This window comes from Phyllostomus discolor, chromosome 8 (assembly GCF_004126475.2).
Source record: "Phyllostomus discolor isolate MPI-MPIP mPhyDis1 chromosome 8, mPhyDis1.pri.v3, whole genome shotgun sequence".
Taxonomy (NCBI): Eukaryota; Metazoa; Chordata; class Mammalia; order Chiroptera; family Phyllostomidae; genus Phyllostomus; species Phyllostomus discolor.
In genome coordinates, this window is record NC_040910.2 from 31983068 (window position 1) to 31995789 (window position 12722).

At 41.5% G+C, this 12722-nt stretch overlaps 1 protein-coding gene across 2 annotated transcripts in view; it reads left to right on the plus strand.

Annotated features, from left to right (window-relative positions):
• The window catches only part of GALNT7 (polypeptide N-acetylgalactosaminyltransferase 7), a 119799-nt gene that overhangs the window by 63733 nt on the left and 43344 nt on the right, over window positions 1-12722 (plus strand). For both annotated transcript variants that reach the window (XM_028519211.1, XM_028519212.2), the window contains exon 2: window positions 1560-2020. In XM_028519211.1, the coding sequence (XP_028375012.1) occupies window positions 1560-2020 (461 nt within the window). The remainder of the gene's footprint in view (window positions 1-1559; window positions 2021-12722) is intronic.

The following is a 12722-nucleotide window of genomic DNA, read 5'->3' on the forward strand; positions in this document are numbered from 1 at the left end:
CATCTAGAAAGACTCACAAGAAACTGCTGGCTCTAATGGCCCCTACAGAAGAGAAGATAGGAAAATTTGCTTTTTACTCTCTGCCCTTTTGAATCCTTTGAATTTTTTATCATATGCTTATATTAACTAAATAAATAGATAAAATTTTAAATTTCATTTCTGAACTCTCTGAAATCAGTTCTTAGCTAGTCCTTACCAAAATGTCAACATCAACTAAATTCACCTCTGAATTAACTGACTTTCTAAAAAGAAATTTTTATCTGTAAATAAACTGTCAACATCACACTTAGAGCCTTACTTCTGTGCCTTATTTCTGTACCTTTTAAAACAAAGTTTTTAACTTTATTTTGATGCTAGCTCTATCACTATAGAAACATTTTGGTCAGACGGCACTAATTCTATTTTGACTCTATTAAAGGATCACATCTTCTTAGTGTGGAGTGAGGTGGCAGACGAATTAGCCTGTTTTGTAGTGGTTCTAAGTTCACCTTGCCTCTTGCTGGACTGTGAATCTTCAGTAATCCCCTTCTCTAATTATTGGCAGCTCTCCCTTTAAGCTATAGAGGTTCTCAAGCTCGGATGCATGGTGAAATCACCAGGGGAGCTTTTAAAAATATGAGTGCCCAGACCAATTACATCACACAGTCTCGGGGTGGGACATCATTATTTTTTAAAGCCACCGGGGTGATGTTTATGGTGAGAACGCTGCTTCAAGCAGAGAATAGTACAGGTTTAGCAAAAATTGCACATACAATCAATACCTCAGGAGCAAAAGCACACTGGATCTCTGACAAAAAGATCTGCTACGTGATGAGGAGGGTCCAAGCAGAAAAGGGGGCAGACTTTACCAAGTCTCCTTACATGCAAAATCTGTTTTTACCTGGACTCCCTCTGGAATGGGGCAAACTAGGTTTCGGGTGTGATTGAAAAGCCCAAACTGACTTGGTTACAGTTATTAGAGCTTTTTTTAAAAATAGCTCTCCATTCAGCTGAGGTTTTACTGAACAGAATTTAATAAATTGGGACTGTCAAATGCATATCCCTGCCTTGTTCCTCCACCATCAGGGGCACGAAGCCAGCCTAGTGACGGGTGACATCTAATACCACTGCCACCATATGGCTACATCACTACACAAAGCTATATTTATCGTACACCGGGCAGCTGGGAAAACCACAAATTGTACAACATGACCTGTTCAATGTCTGTTTTTGTTAAAGGTCCTAGAACCTCATTGCTCTAACCCATAACAATGTGCTTTGTTAAGAGTCTTTGGTATAGAGAGTTAGGTTTAGAAGGGGAGAAGGAGAAATTGCATCCATTCATTTCTTCTGGAATGGTAAGACAGGGAAATAGTCTACTTCTTGGCACGCTCTTCCCTCCCTGAAAGGGAGATATCTTCTAATGGGAAGTCCTGATTACTGGCCTGCTTCTGTATTACGCTTTAAACCATTTTACTGTTGCCTCAGCCTTTTTGAAAACATGAAAATTGGTATCATAATGAACTCTGCTGTGGTTTGCCTTCATGTACTCATTGTATATCCCCCTCCCTTTTGTATAGGAAGACAGAGATGTCAATAACCCCATGCCTAACCGTGGAGGCAATGGATTAGTTCCTGGGGATGACAGATTCAAACCTGTGGTACCCTGGCCTCATGTTGAAGGAGTAGAAGTGGACTTAGAGTCTATTAGAAGAAAAAACAAGGCCAAAAATGAACAAGAGCACCATGCTGGAGGAGAGAACCAGAAAGACATAATGCAGAGGCAGTATCTCACTTTTAAGCCTCAGACATTCACCTACCATGATCCTGTGCTACGCCCAGGGATCCTCGGTAACTTTGAACCCAAAGAACCTGAGCCTCCTGGAGTGGTTGGTGGCCCTGGAGAGAAAGCCAAGCCATTGGTTTTGGGACCAGAATTCAAACATGCAGTTCAAGCCAGCATTAAAGAGTTTGGATTTAACATGGTGGCAAGTGACATGATCTCACTGGATCGCAGCGTCAATGACTTACGACAAGAAGAGTAAGCACACATCCTCTTCTTTCTAAAATTGGGGCAGCGATTGTTTTGATAGATGTTTAGTTAGATACTTAGAATGGAGAAAATATGTATGCCTTTATTTAAAGGAAGTAAGAGGATCTTTGGTCTGCAAAATGACAAGAAGGAAGAGATCTCTCCACTTGTGCCGTGACGTTGAACGTATGGCATAACATTCTGGGATCTTCCTCCTGAACCCTAATCCAAATCTGCTCCCCAGACTGGCACCAGGTTGTGGATTTATTGTTACTAGTCCACAGTGAGAAAATGAGCAGGACCAGGAAGTAAATCAGTTAACTATTAAATCGTTTAGTTCCACTCACAGTTTCTTCATAACAAAATTTTCTTGGTGTATTGCTTTTCATTCTGGATCTAGCTCCTTTTTTGTTGTGGATGAATAGCAAATAGTAACTTTGCTCTAGATATCTCATATAATTAATTAGATATTTAGACTTCCTTTAATTTTTTGCCTCAGCACTGAAACTCCTGAGTATGCAAAAGAGCACTCAGACTGGTAAAACTATGGCTTAAACTTTCAAATTCTTTTCTTGTACCGGTAGTTTAATTTAAAATGAAGGATATCTAAATCTAAGCTTTGGATAGATGTTGATTATTGAATGAACTCAAAACTTTGCTCTTTCAGTTTATTCAGTAACCGATTCTACTCTTCTAGGATCTAAATGGTGTCCATTAACATGGATGCATATTTAATTCACTGCTACTAGAAAACTCTCTAAATGTATTCCTAATGATACATTATTAAGAAATCTTCATTGTAAAAGGTTAACACAGCACATGCACGCTCACACACAGGGGCAGCATTCTTCACGACCACAAAGTAAAATTCTGCTATTCAGTGGACTTTATACCTGATATAGTGTTATTCAGTGGCCTTTGGACATGCATATGTTTATTGGTAAGAGTAAGAGGAGGTGAAGGAAATATGTGAAAAAAATAGAAGGCATAGATGTATAGAGCCATGATGGTGGGAGGTGTGACCTCTTATACAGAGAAGTTAGAGAGCATCTCAAGGGACTGCAAAGGAAGAATCTTGAAGCAATTTATTCCTAATCAAAGTAGCCATTTGCCCAATCACACAGGTGCCAGATTTCACAAATAAAAATAGCAATTGCTTGGTTAAATTTGAATTTCAGATAACAATGAAAAGCATTTAGTTTAAGTATGTCCCCAGCAGTCTATGGAACCTATTTATACTGAAAAAAAAATATTGTTTATCTTAAATCCAAATTTAACTGGGCATCCTGTATTTCATTTGGCAACCCTTCTAGTCAGGGGCAGGAAGGAGGATAGTTATTATATAGCTAGAATCACCCAGCAGGCACCCCTGGGGACCCATAGCAGGGTCTGCATCCCCCCTCCGGAGCATGTCCCAGTTACCTAAACACAGCACTTGGCCGCCGCACTCCTCTCTGTTACAGAAGGCTGGCTCTCTGAGAAACTACTGATGACGGTCTCTCGCTGTTAACAGAAGAAGGGAAAGGGGGATTTTAACATTTATTGACTTACCACTGTGTGCCAGGACTTACTATAAAGTTATCTTATTTAATTCTCGCAAGCAAACTGGGATAGAGTTCTTACCTGTGTATGTGAAGTCTGAGGCTTAGAGCTGTGCCTGTTTGCCTAGCAGAATGGTAAAGCTGTGATTCAGCCCGAGGGGCTTTGCTGTGAAAGCCCCTTCTCTTCCCACCATGCTACACCTCCAGGTATGTCAACACACCTCAGTGCAGTGTTGTAGTCACAGGGTGAGCTTCGTGTAGAAACTGGGATTTTAGCACATGAATTATTTATCAAAGACATGTCTTTTAAAACACCAGTATAAGTCTAGCTTACTTTTCGATATAAGAACTATGCTAAGAAAATCAAACGACATTCAAGGCAGAGCAGTGCACAGGAGTCGAGTCATTCTCTCTGCCTCCCTTTCCTTCGGCCCTCACATCCATTCTCTCCACAAGGCCTCTTGGTCCTACCACCAAAATAGGTCTCAGGTCATCTCTGAGTGCCCTTTTCTCACCTCCACCACCGCCACCCTAGTTCAAGCCACCATCTCTCTGAGTCCTGCAAGAGCCTCCTTTCTGGTCTACGCTTGCTTCCTCCCTTATTCACACAGAAGCCAGTATCGTGTTTGAACCCACAAATGCAAGTTATCCAAAACCACTGTGCCTTGCTAGTGCACTTGAGTAAAACCCAAACTCCTAACCAGAAGCAGCCCCTTTGCCATGACCCTTCCCTGCCTTGCCAAACTCCTCAACTGTGATGCTCCTTGCCCACAGTGCTCCGGGTGTGTTGGTTTCTCCTGGTCCCTTGCACGTGCTGTGCCCTCCTCTGTGAATGATTTTTCCCTTCTTAAGGCTGGCTCCTTCCCATCCTTTAGGTCCTGGTCGAACATCCCTAACCATGCTGCTAATTTGCTAATGTATTGCTTTATTTCCTGTTATAGCCCTCAGGTCATTTCTTCCATAGTATGTATCAAGTTTTATAATTAGATATTGGTTTGTTTAGTTGTTTATTGACTACCTTTTTTATTAGATGATAAGCTCCTGAGAGTAGTAGCATGTCTGCTTTCTTCACCTTTTCTCTCTCTCTCTTTTTTCTTTTCTTTTCTCTTTCCTTTTCTTTCTTTTCTTTTCTTTTCCTCTTTTCCTATTCTCTCCTTCCCCTTTTCCTCTCCTTTCCTCTCCTTTCCTTTCCTTTCTTCCCGTTTCCTTTTTCTCTTCCTTTTCCCCTCCCCTCCCCTTCTCTTCTTTTCTTCCTCTCCTCTGCTCTTTTCTTTTTTCTTTCCTATTCCTTCCTTACTTCCCCCATACTTTGCCAAGCATTCCCCATGCCCCTTTTTCTTGTGCAACTGGATCAGCACCTAGAAATAGAGTTATTGCATGTTTTTTGGTATCATTCCTGTAAGTATGTGTCTTCAATCAGATAAAAGGACCCAAGACTATCTTAGCAGATGCTCTTAAACCTCTTTAAATTTCTATGCTAGTGAAAAAAATTATTATACCTCAAAATAGTCAAACATAATAATCCCCCAGAAACTTTTCAAAAACTGAATCCAGATTATTTTTTAAACTTGATCTTTCCTTGCACTTTAAAAAATGAAATAGGCTTCATTCCTCTTTGAACACTTAAAAATCAATGTAGATGAATAAATAATTTCTGCAGAGAGTTATTTATAAACTAGAATGTGCACAGTCATAAAAATTTTTTATAAAAGAAAAAGCCAACAACAAAGAAACCACCTCTAAGTTTTGCACATTATCTAATATGCATATCAGCACTTTTCTGCTTTTACTGGCAACACGTTGGCAGCAGAGCCTACATCCATGTCACACGCAGACGGCCTCCCTCCTGCTCATCCCTTGCGGAGAATGTGCTACAAGGAGCCCAGCAGGGACTGGCCTGGCGCTGCTGACTTTCTGAAGCTTGAGAATATAGGCCTCACCAGCCTTGTTCTCTTGCCTCTGTCAGGCATGTAAATGAGCCACCTGCCATGCTTAGAAACCACTGCTGTGGACAGTTGGTCCAGCTGTGACATCTGACACTGTGGTTAGCTTGTCCGTTTTTGTGGCTGTTCCATCGTCTTTTCAGATGAATGTTCTCTTCCTTAACAAGCAGGACAGAACTTCCCAGCTGCTAGCGTGACTCATAGTTATGTATGTTACAGCTTTGAGTTACATTCTCTGGCTGAGTAATTTACTGGCTGTTGATTACTTGTTAAGAGTGAGTAACAGTATTTTGAGTGAACTGGAGGCCTACTTCTTTTTTAAAGACTAGATCCAAGAATGACTTCACTTGTCTTCACACTTAATTTTCTATAAAAAATATATGATTTTCTTCAGAGTTCAACAGCTATTAAGTATGTCCAATACAAAAGACACTGTGCTAACCCATCAGCGGATGCAACAATGAGAAAATAATGCTCTCTACCTTTGAGGGCCTCATCATCTGCCCCTGGAGAGAAGGGAAAGACTACCATAACATAAGAGCTTTAGGAGAGGCATGGCAAAATGGCATGATTCAGGAGAATGGGAAGCCAGGTGGAGTTACAGGGGAGTCAGAAAAGGATTCATGGAGGGGGCACTAGAGACAGACCCTGAAGGATGAGTAGGATTCCCCCAGGAAGAGCTTACAAGTGTTGAAGACATGAAGATAGTCATTGACTGTGAGGAAAGCAAGTGGTATCAATTATTTGGATCAGGGCGTATATGTAGAGAAACAAAGCTGATAGGTAGGATCATGTTTAGAAGACAACAGTTCCATTTACAAAGCGTAAACTGAATTTGGTAGTCAGGAAAGACCCCCTGGAGTCTTATAAAGGGAACTTTAGGCCTATCAGAGTGGTAGAGGTACCTAGAGTGGATCGGGGGTTGGTAGCATTAGAGTAGGCACTTCAGTGAAGGTTACAGACCGGAGAAATGAGACTCAGCATAAGAGAACAGAAGGGTTAGCATCAGTAGGCCTTGGCAGCTGATCAAGAGGAAGGAGGAATTAAAGGTCAATCCAAAGCTTTGAGGCACAGTAACACGAAGAACGATGCCCCTAACAGAAATAGGGTGGATGGAGCCGAACAAGCTTCTCCGCTCAAAGTTTGGTTCCCGGAGTCAGTTTGTTCCCTGGCTTTTAGGTGAATTCACACAGGGCCTGTTTGTGAGAAGAGGTGGGAAGTTCTATTAGCTAATACATTAGATTTTCTTCTAATAAAGTTTGGGATTTTATTTCCATTACTGTGAACTAACTGCTGATGCAAACGCATGGAAATTATGTTTGCCTTTTTTTGGCCCAAGAAGACAGACAGTCAGAGGTATATAATCCCAACAATTTTGTTTCAAACACAGGAATTAAGTTTTTGACTTGTTGAACAAATCCACCTGCTTTCAATATTTAATATTTAACCTTCCCTCCTACCTACATATGTATTGAGCTTCTATTTTGTAGAAAGCTATCTTAGTTGCACTTACAAAGTGAAATAATAGAAATTAAGGTGCTTCAAAAATTCTAAGAGCTATCTAAATGTTAACATGACTAAATATTAACAACTTTCTTAAAGTTGCCCATGGGAAATTGAGGGTTTTTTTTCTTTTTAAGGTATTTTACATTTAAGCCCTGACTGGTGTGGGTCAGTGGGTTGAGCAACAGCCTATGAACTGAAAGTTTGCTGGTTTGATTCCTGGTCAGGGCACGTGCCTAGGTTGTGGGCTAGGTCCCCATATGGGGGCATGTGAGAGGCAACTGGTCGATGTCTCCTCTCACACTGATGTTTCTCTCCCTTCCTTCCCCTCTCTCTAAAAATAAATAAATAAAATCTTTCAAAATAAAAAACAAACAAGGAAGATATTTTACATTTACACTTATGGCTTATACACTAGGTAATTCTCTTTTTACCTGATTCCAAAATGCAGATTTTCATACTCTAATTTTATTTAAGGTGAATTATGGTAATGAGCTTTTTACTTTCTCTATCCATGTTAAAGGCTGTATTTGATTCCTTTGTTTAGAAAATAACACTGTAATTATAAAATAGATGCTATTTTCAAAACATTGATTTAACTGAAATGCTATAGATTCTTTTTCAATTTCAGTTTCTACATATCCTGACCCATGGGTTTCAGTTAGAGGTAACTGAAACTCTAAGGAACCTCTCAAAAAGATTAAAACAAGTCGTTATAATATATACATCATGTACACACATACATATGTAAATCACATATATGCATAAATATTTTAGTACTTTGTCCCAGTTTCTATTATCAGAATAAATGGTGGTTCAGCTCTGGCCCGTGTGGCTCAATGGACTGAGCGCCAGCCTATGAACCAAAGGGTCTCTGGTTCAATCCCCAGTCAGGGCACATGCCTGGGTTGTGGGCCAGGTCCCCAGTAGGGGGCACTCAAGAGACAATCACACATTGATGTTTCTCTCCCTCTCTTTCTTCTCCTCTTCCCCATCTCTCCAAAAATAAATAAGTAAAATCTTTTTTTAAAAAATGGTGGTTCTATATAACCCCATCCAAACTACACTGGTCATAATTATTGACATGTGATCCTTTTCTCTCATAGCCCAAAATATGTCTAATTTTTCAAACTACAATTTGGTAGCCTTAGGTGTAATCTGTAGGAAGCACACTTAAAATTGGTTTCAGATGACCCATAATGGACATGTTGCTTCTTTTATGTTCAAAAATTATTTTCTAACTGGCCGGAAAATTTTACTCTCAAAAGCTACCTTTTGTGAGTTCAGAGGTTTTCTAGATTAACTTTAAAGAAAAATTATATTTTGATGCCTAATTTCTTCTTTCTTCTTAACACACATACAGACGCAAACACACACACACATACATTACACTTCGGGATTGCACTGTGTCACGCCAACTTCCTCAGCAGTTGATAGGGGTGACACATTGGTAGAGTAAGCCTATAAAAAATGGAACTAGATGTCATTCGTTCCTCTGTGCCATCGTTAGAAAGTAGCAGCAGCCTTGAATCCCCTTCTCTCCTTGATAGAGTTTCAGGGTGACTCACTTCCCTTGGTGGAAACATTCTTCTAATGCCGAGACCTCATGTGATTGATAAGGTCCTCCCCATCTCCAGTCATCTTTCAAGTTGCGGTATTGAAAAGATGCTTAGCTTCATTTCCCCTCCCTTCCTCCTCTTTACCCCCCGAATCCCACCACCAGTGTTATTAAAACATAAGTATGCCTGATTTTAAAAATTAGAAACTCAGGTTGTTTGTTTTGGGTTTTTTGTTTGTTTGTGGGGTTTTTTGCAGTCCTTCCCCCACTCTTCTCCCCAAGCTGAGAATCTAGAGCAAGTTCCCTGGAGGCTAGTTAGAAACCTTTTTATGAGGGCACCACCAGATAGATTATCCCATAACACCCCACACCAATGGCAGGCAATTTCAGGAAACCCTTAACTTTTTTTTCCCCCCAGCTAAGTTTCCCACCATCTGGAGCACTGACACAAAGATTAAAGGGTGTGGTTTTGTGCCCTCTCCTACTGGAGCATCTCAGTTTTGGAGCTAGCAGTCATTTCAGGGTGTTTAGTCATTGCTCTCTGCTAAAAGGTTGTTAATTCCTCACCAAAGAGAGCCTCTGCCAGTAGACCCAGACATACCACAGTGCCACGTGGGTGTCAGAACACAAGCCCCGCAGGAGGTTGGCATGACCCCCTCTGCTAACTCAGCCTAGACTAGTAGATGCAGGCAGGGCCTCTAGACATAGCCTGTTGCTCTGATGTGTGTCTTCTTCTTGGTGCACGTGGGCTCTCGTGTGTTTAGTGATTAGGAAAATGGTATCAAGTCAATGTGGAAGTCCTCGTGGCTCCTAGATTTCCTCCCGTGTGTCAATGTGGTCAGGTATGTGGAGGTGGTCAGGTATGTGGAGGCAGTCAGGGGCAAGGTTTCTTGCAGTTAAAGTGACCTCCATAGCAATATAGTTATGAGAACTAAGGAAAAAACGCTGACAGTCCTGCAGAAGTATTTCTCTTTAGTGCAAGAAATGGAAGGGTCTGGTGGCTTCAAGATGTACAGCACTTGCCGCTCTGCTGAGCTGTATGGGGAGCTGCCAGAGCATCCATAGAAGCAGAGAGGCAGTTGATTGATGCAAAAGGCTCTCTCTGGATCCTACTCTTAATTTTGGGAAAGTTACTCAGTGTTAGAAGCGAACGTCTCCAAGGACCTACAAAAAGGAAAACACAAATCCCTGGGTTTAAAGGTTTGTGGTGCAGACTGCACATGTCAGTGGTGATTTTAACTATGTTGATTGATTTTCCTCAGGGCTCTGGCCCCAGAGTTGCCTAACTTTTGAGTGGTCTGGTTTGCTCCCTGTTTTTCCTTTAAACCCTACTGTTTTCTTTCTTTCCTTTTTAAAATCATGATTTAACAAACAAGAAGGTTTATCAGGAACAAAAATTATTTATGGCATGGTAGCAGAAGTGTCTGTATTGTACCTAAGGGGGACTTGAAGCCAGACGGTTGGGCACTGGACATAGTATGACTGCAAAATCGTGATGTAAGCTGTTCTCCACATTTAAAATTAGTAAGTCATGTGAAACTGGTTTGCTGGTTAGTTGTTAAGCCAAGCATAAAATAACACTAAAGAAAAACAAGAACCCCAACCTCTCCGTTTATTCTACAAGCACAGCAACCACTCTAAAATATGGACAGCACTCAGCAAGTGAGAACTCACATTGGGCCACATGTCTAGGATAAACTGACCCGTTTGAAGCCAGGCCTCACTACTGCCATAATAAGGCTGCAAAAACCCGGGAAATCAGCCTCCTCCCTTCCACAGAGATATGTGTAGATGTTTCTCCCTGGAACATCTGGTGGAAGGACTGGTTTTGGAGAAAAGCAAAAAGTAGAATTGGGGGGGTGCAGGTGGAGAGGACAGTCTTTACAGGTGGATGAATCAGGTCAAAGCCTTCCTTCCTCTCAGGAGCCGCATGAGTTTTAACTGATGTCCACACCTCCATCTCGGGGGCAATTTGACGGCTCCCCCAGGGGAAAGGCAAGTCCTTGGATGGAGCGGTAAAGCAGGGTCATGAGTGCAGATGATCTTCTTACCCAATGAGTATGGAAGTAGGAATATGAATGACTTGTTGTACAACTTCTTGAATGCACTTATAATTATCTTTGCTCATTTTAAGCTGAATATTTTTTAAAATGTACTTAGTATATAATAAACAGAACTCATCATTCTTATGATGTAAGGTGAACATCCTGAAAAGTACAAAAGACTAGGCTAACTACACAAATTAAGATTATATAAAAACATAGTTTAATTCAGTAATATCTTGCAGTGTATCACTGGGAAATAGCTCATAGTTTCACTTCCCTCTTCACTGAATCTTGTAGTTAATGTGTAGGAGGAAAATCACATTTTTAATAACTTAGTAACTTATTTAAAATAAGCTCTGCTATTTTAATCAAAAGAAAAATATCCATGCTTTCTCCAGAATAGCAAGCCCCAGTGAGCAAATCAAAACCCAGGATAAGGGGCTCTGGAGGAAGATTTGAGAATCTAAACTACGAGCTCTGAAGACCCTGGAGATACACAGCTGTCACTTTAAAGGAAAGAGTTGTAAAGTTTTCCGTGAACAAGAATGTGAACAAGCCGCTGCAGCAGCTGCTGCTGCTGCTGCTGCTGCTGCTGTGCGTCTCTTCCTTTGTGAGGCAGGAGCTCCCTCCAGAGCCAAAACATGCTCAGCTGCAGGCCTGCTGCTTTCTTCTCTGAATGAGACAGTGGGAGGGAAACTTCTGCAAGCTTTGTTTGTTTGTTTGTTTGTTTGTTTGTTTGTTTAAAGTCTGTATGAACCACAACTTACTAGAAAAGTAGCATCAGATATTCTCATTTAAACCAAAGAGTCGTCTGTTTTCTCAGCACAACATGAAAACAGATTAGGGTTTGGCTGGTTCTTGACTTTATGCCACATTCTGTCACTGTGGTGCTAGTCTCAATCTTCACTGTTAGAAGCCAGGTGTTAGGGCTGGGGAGAGGAAGGGCTGGAATTAAGAGTGTACTAGAACTAACTATCCTACAGATGTAAAATGACACAGAAAGGCAGGTCCAGCCCTAGGGCAATGTTTACACTTGTTTATATGGCTTGGGGGAAATATTTCTCGCTCGCTGTAAATGAGGGAAAAGCCATGTCTTCCACTTCCACGTAATTAGCTCTGTCGCTGATGGTGTTCGGCTCCCTTGAGACAGAGGGTCCTCAACAAATGCCAGTAAGGATCAACAGCATCATTGTCCATTTGCTGAGCACCTAGTGTGTGTCTGGCCGTGTGCTGGGTTCTATAATACACTATCTCCAATACTTAATTCATACTGAAACATCATATATCTTTTTCATCATATTTTTAGATGATGGAACCGAGGCTTGGAGCAGTAGATAAACTGAGGCTCATGTAACAAGGAGCTGGAGGCACTGGGATTCAATGCGGCTCCTGCACCGCATTGCCTCCTTAGTGATGCCAAACTAACAGCTGAGGGGTACGGTACAGTACACTCCAGTACCTTAATTTTTAAGAGAAAATTGGAAGTAGGAAATGTAACAGGCAAAGGCTTTATACCTCATTGTTGTAGAATTGTTTCCTGTCTCTAAGACAGGATTTCTCAGTCTCAGCATCGACATTCTTCGTCGTGATGACTGTACACGTAGGATGTTTAGCAGCATCCCTGGAATGTACCCACTAGATGCCAGTAACACATGCTCCCTCCCCGCCCCTGGTCGTGACACCCAAGAGGTCTCCAGACTTTGCCACATGTCACCCTGTAGGGCAGAATCACCCCTGATGAATGAAGAATCACTGCTCTAACAGGTCAAGTAAGGTAATGTTGTGGGGAGGGGTTGTAACACAATATAAATAACAGAGGTGGGATTTATCAGTGTTTTTAACCTGTATCAGCCACAGAATCCCCAGAATCCTTTCTTCAGGTGACTTCCCCGGGCAGACTCTATGCTTTGGTTTTTTGCACTTCCCTGGCTCCTCAACCCAGCTAGGAAAACACTAGACTAGATGTCTTCCAAGGTCTCTTCCATTTTCAAATTAACTTTTTCTGTGTTTCTACCTTACCCCCTGGGTCTTCCACAATGCTTATCTAGATACAAAAGCTGAATGGAACCAGCCAGCACACAGCTGGTGTGCAGCTGTTATCCCTCTGGCTCAGCGAACTGC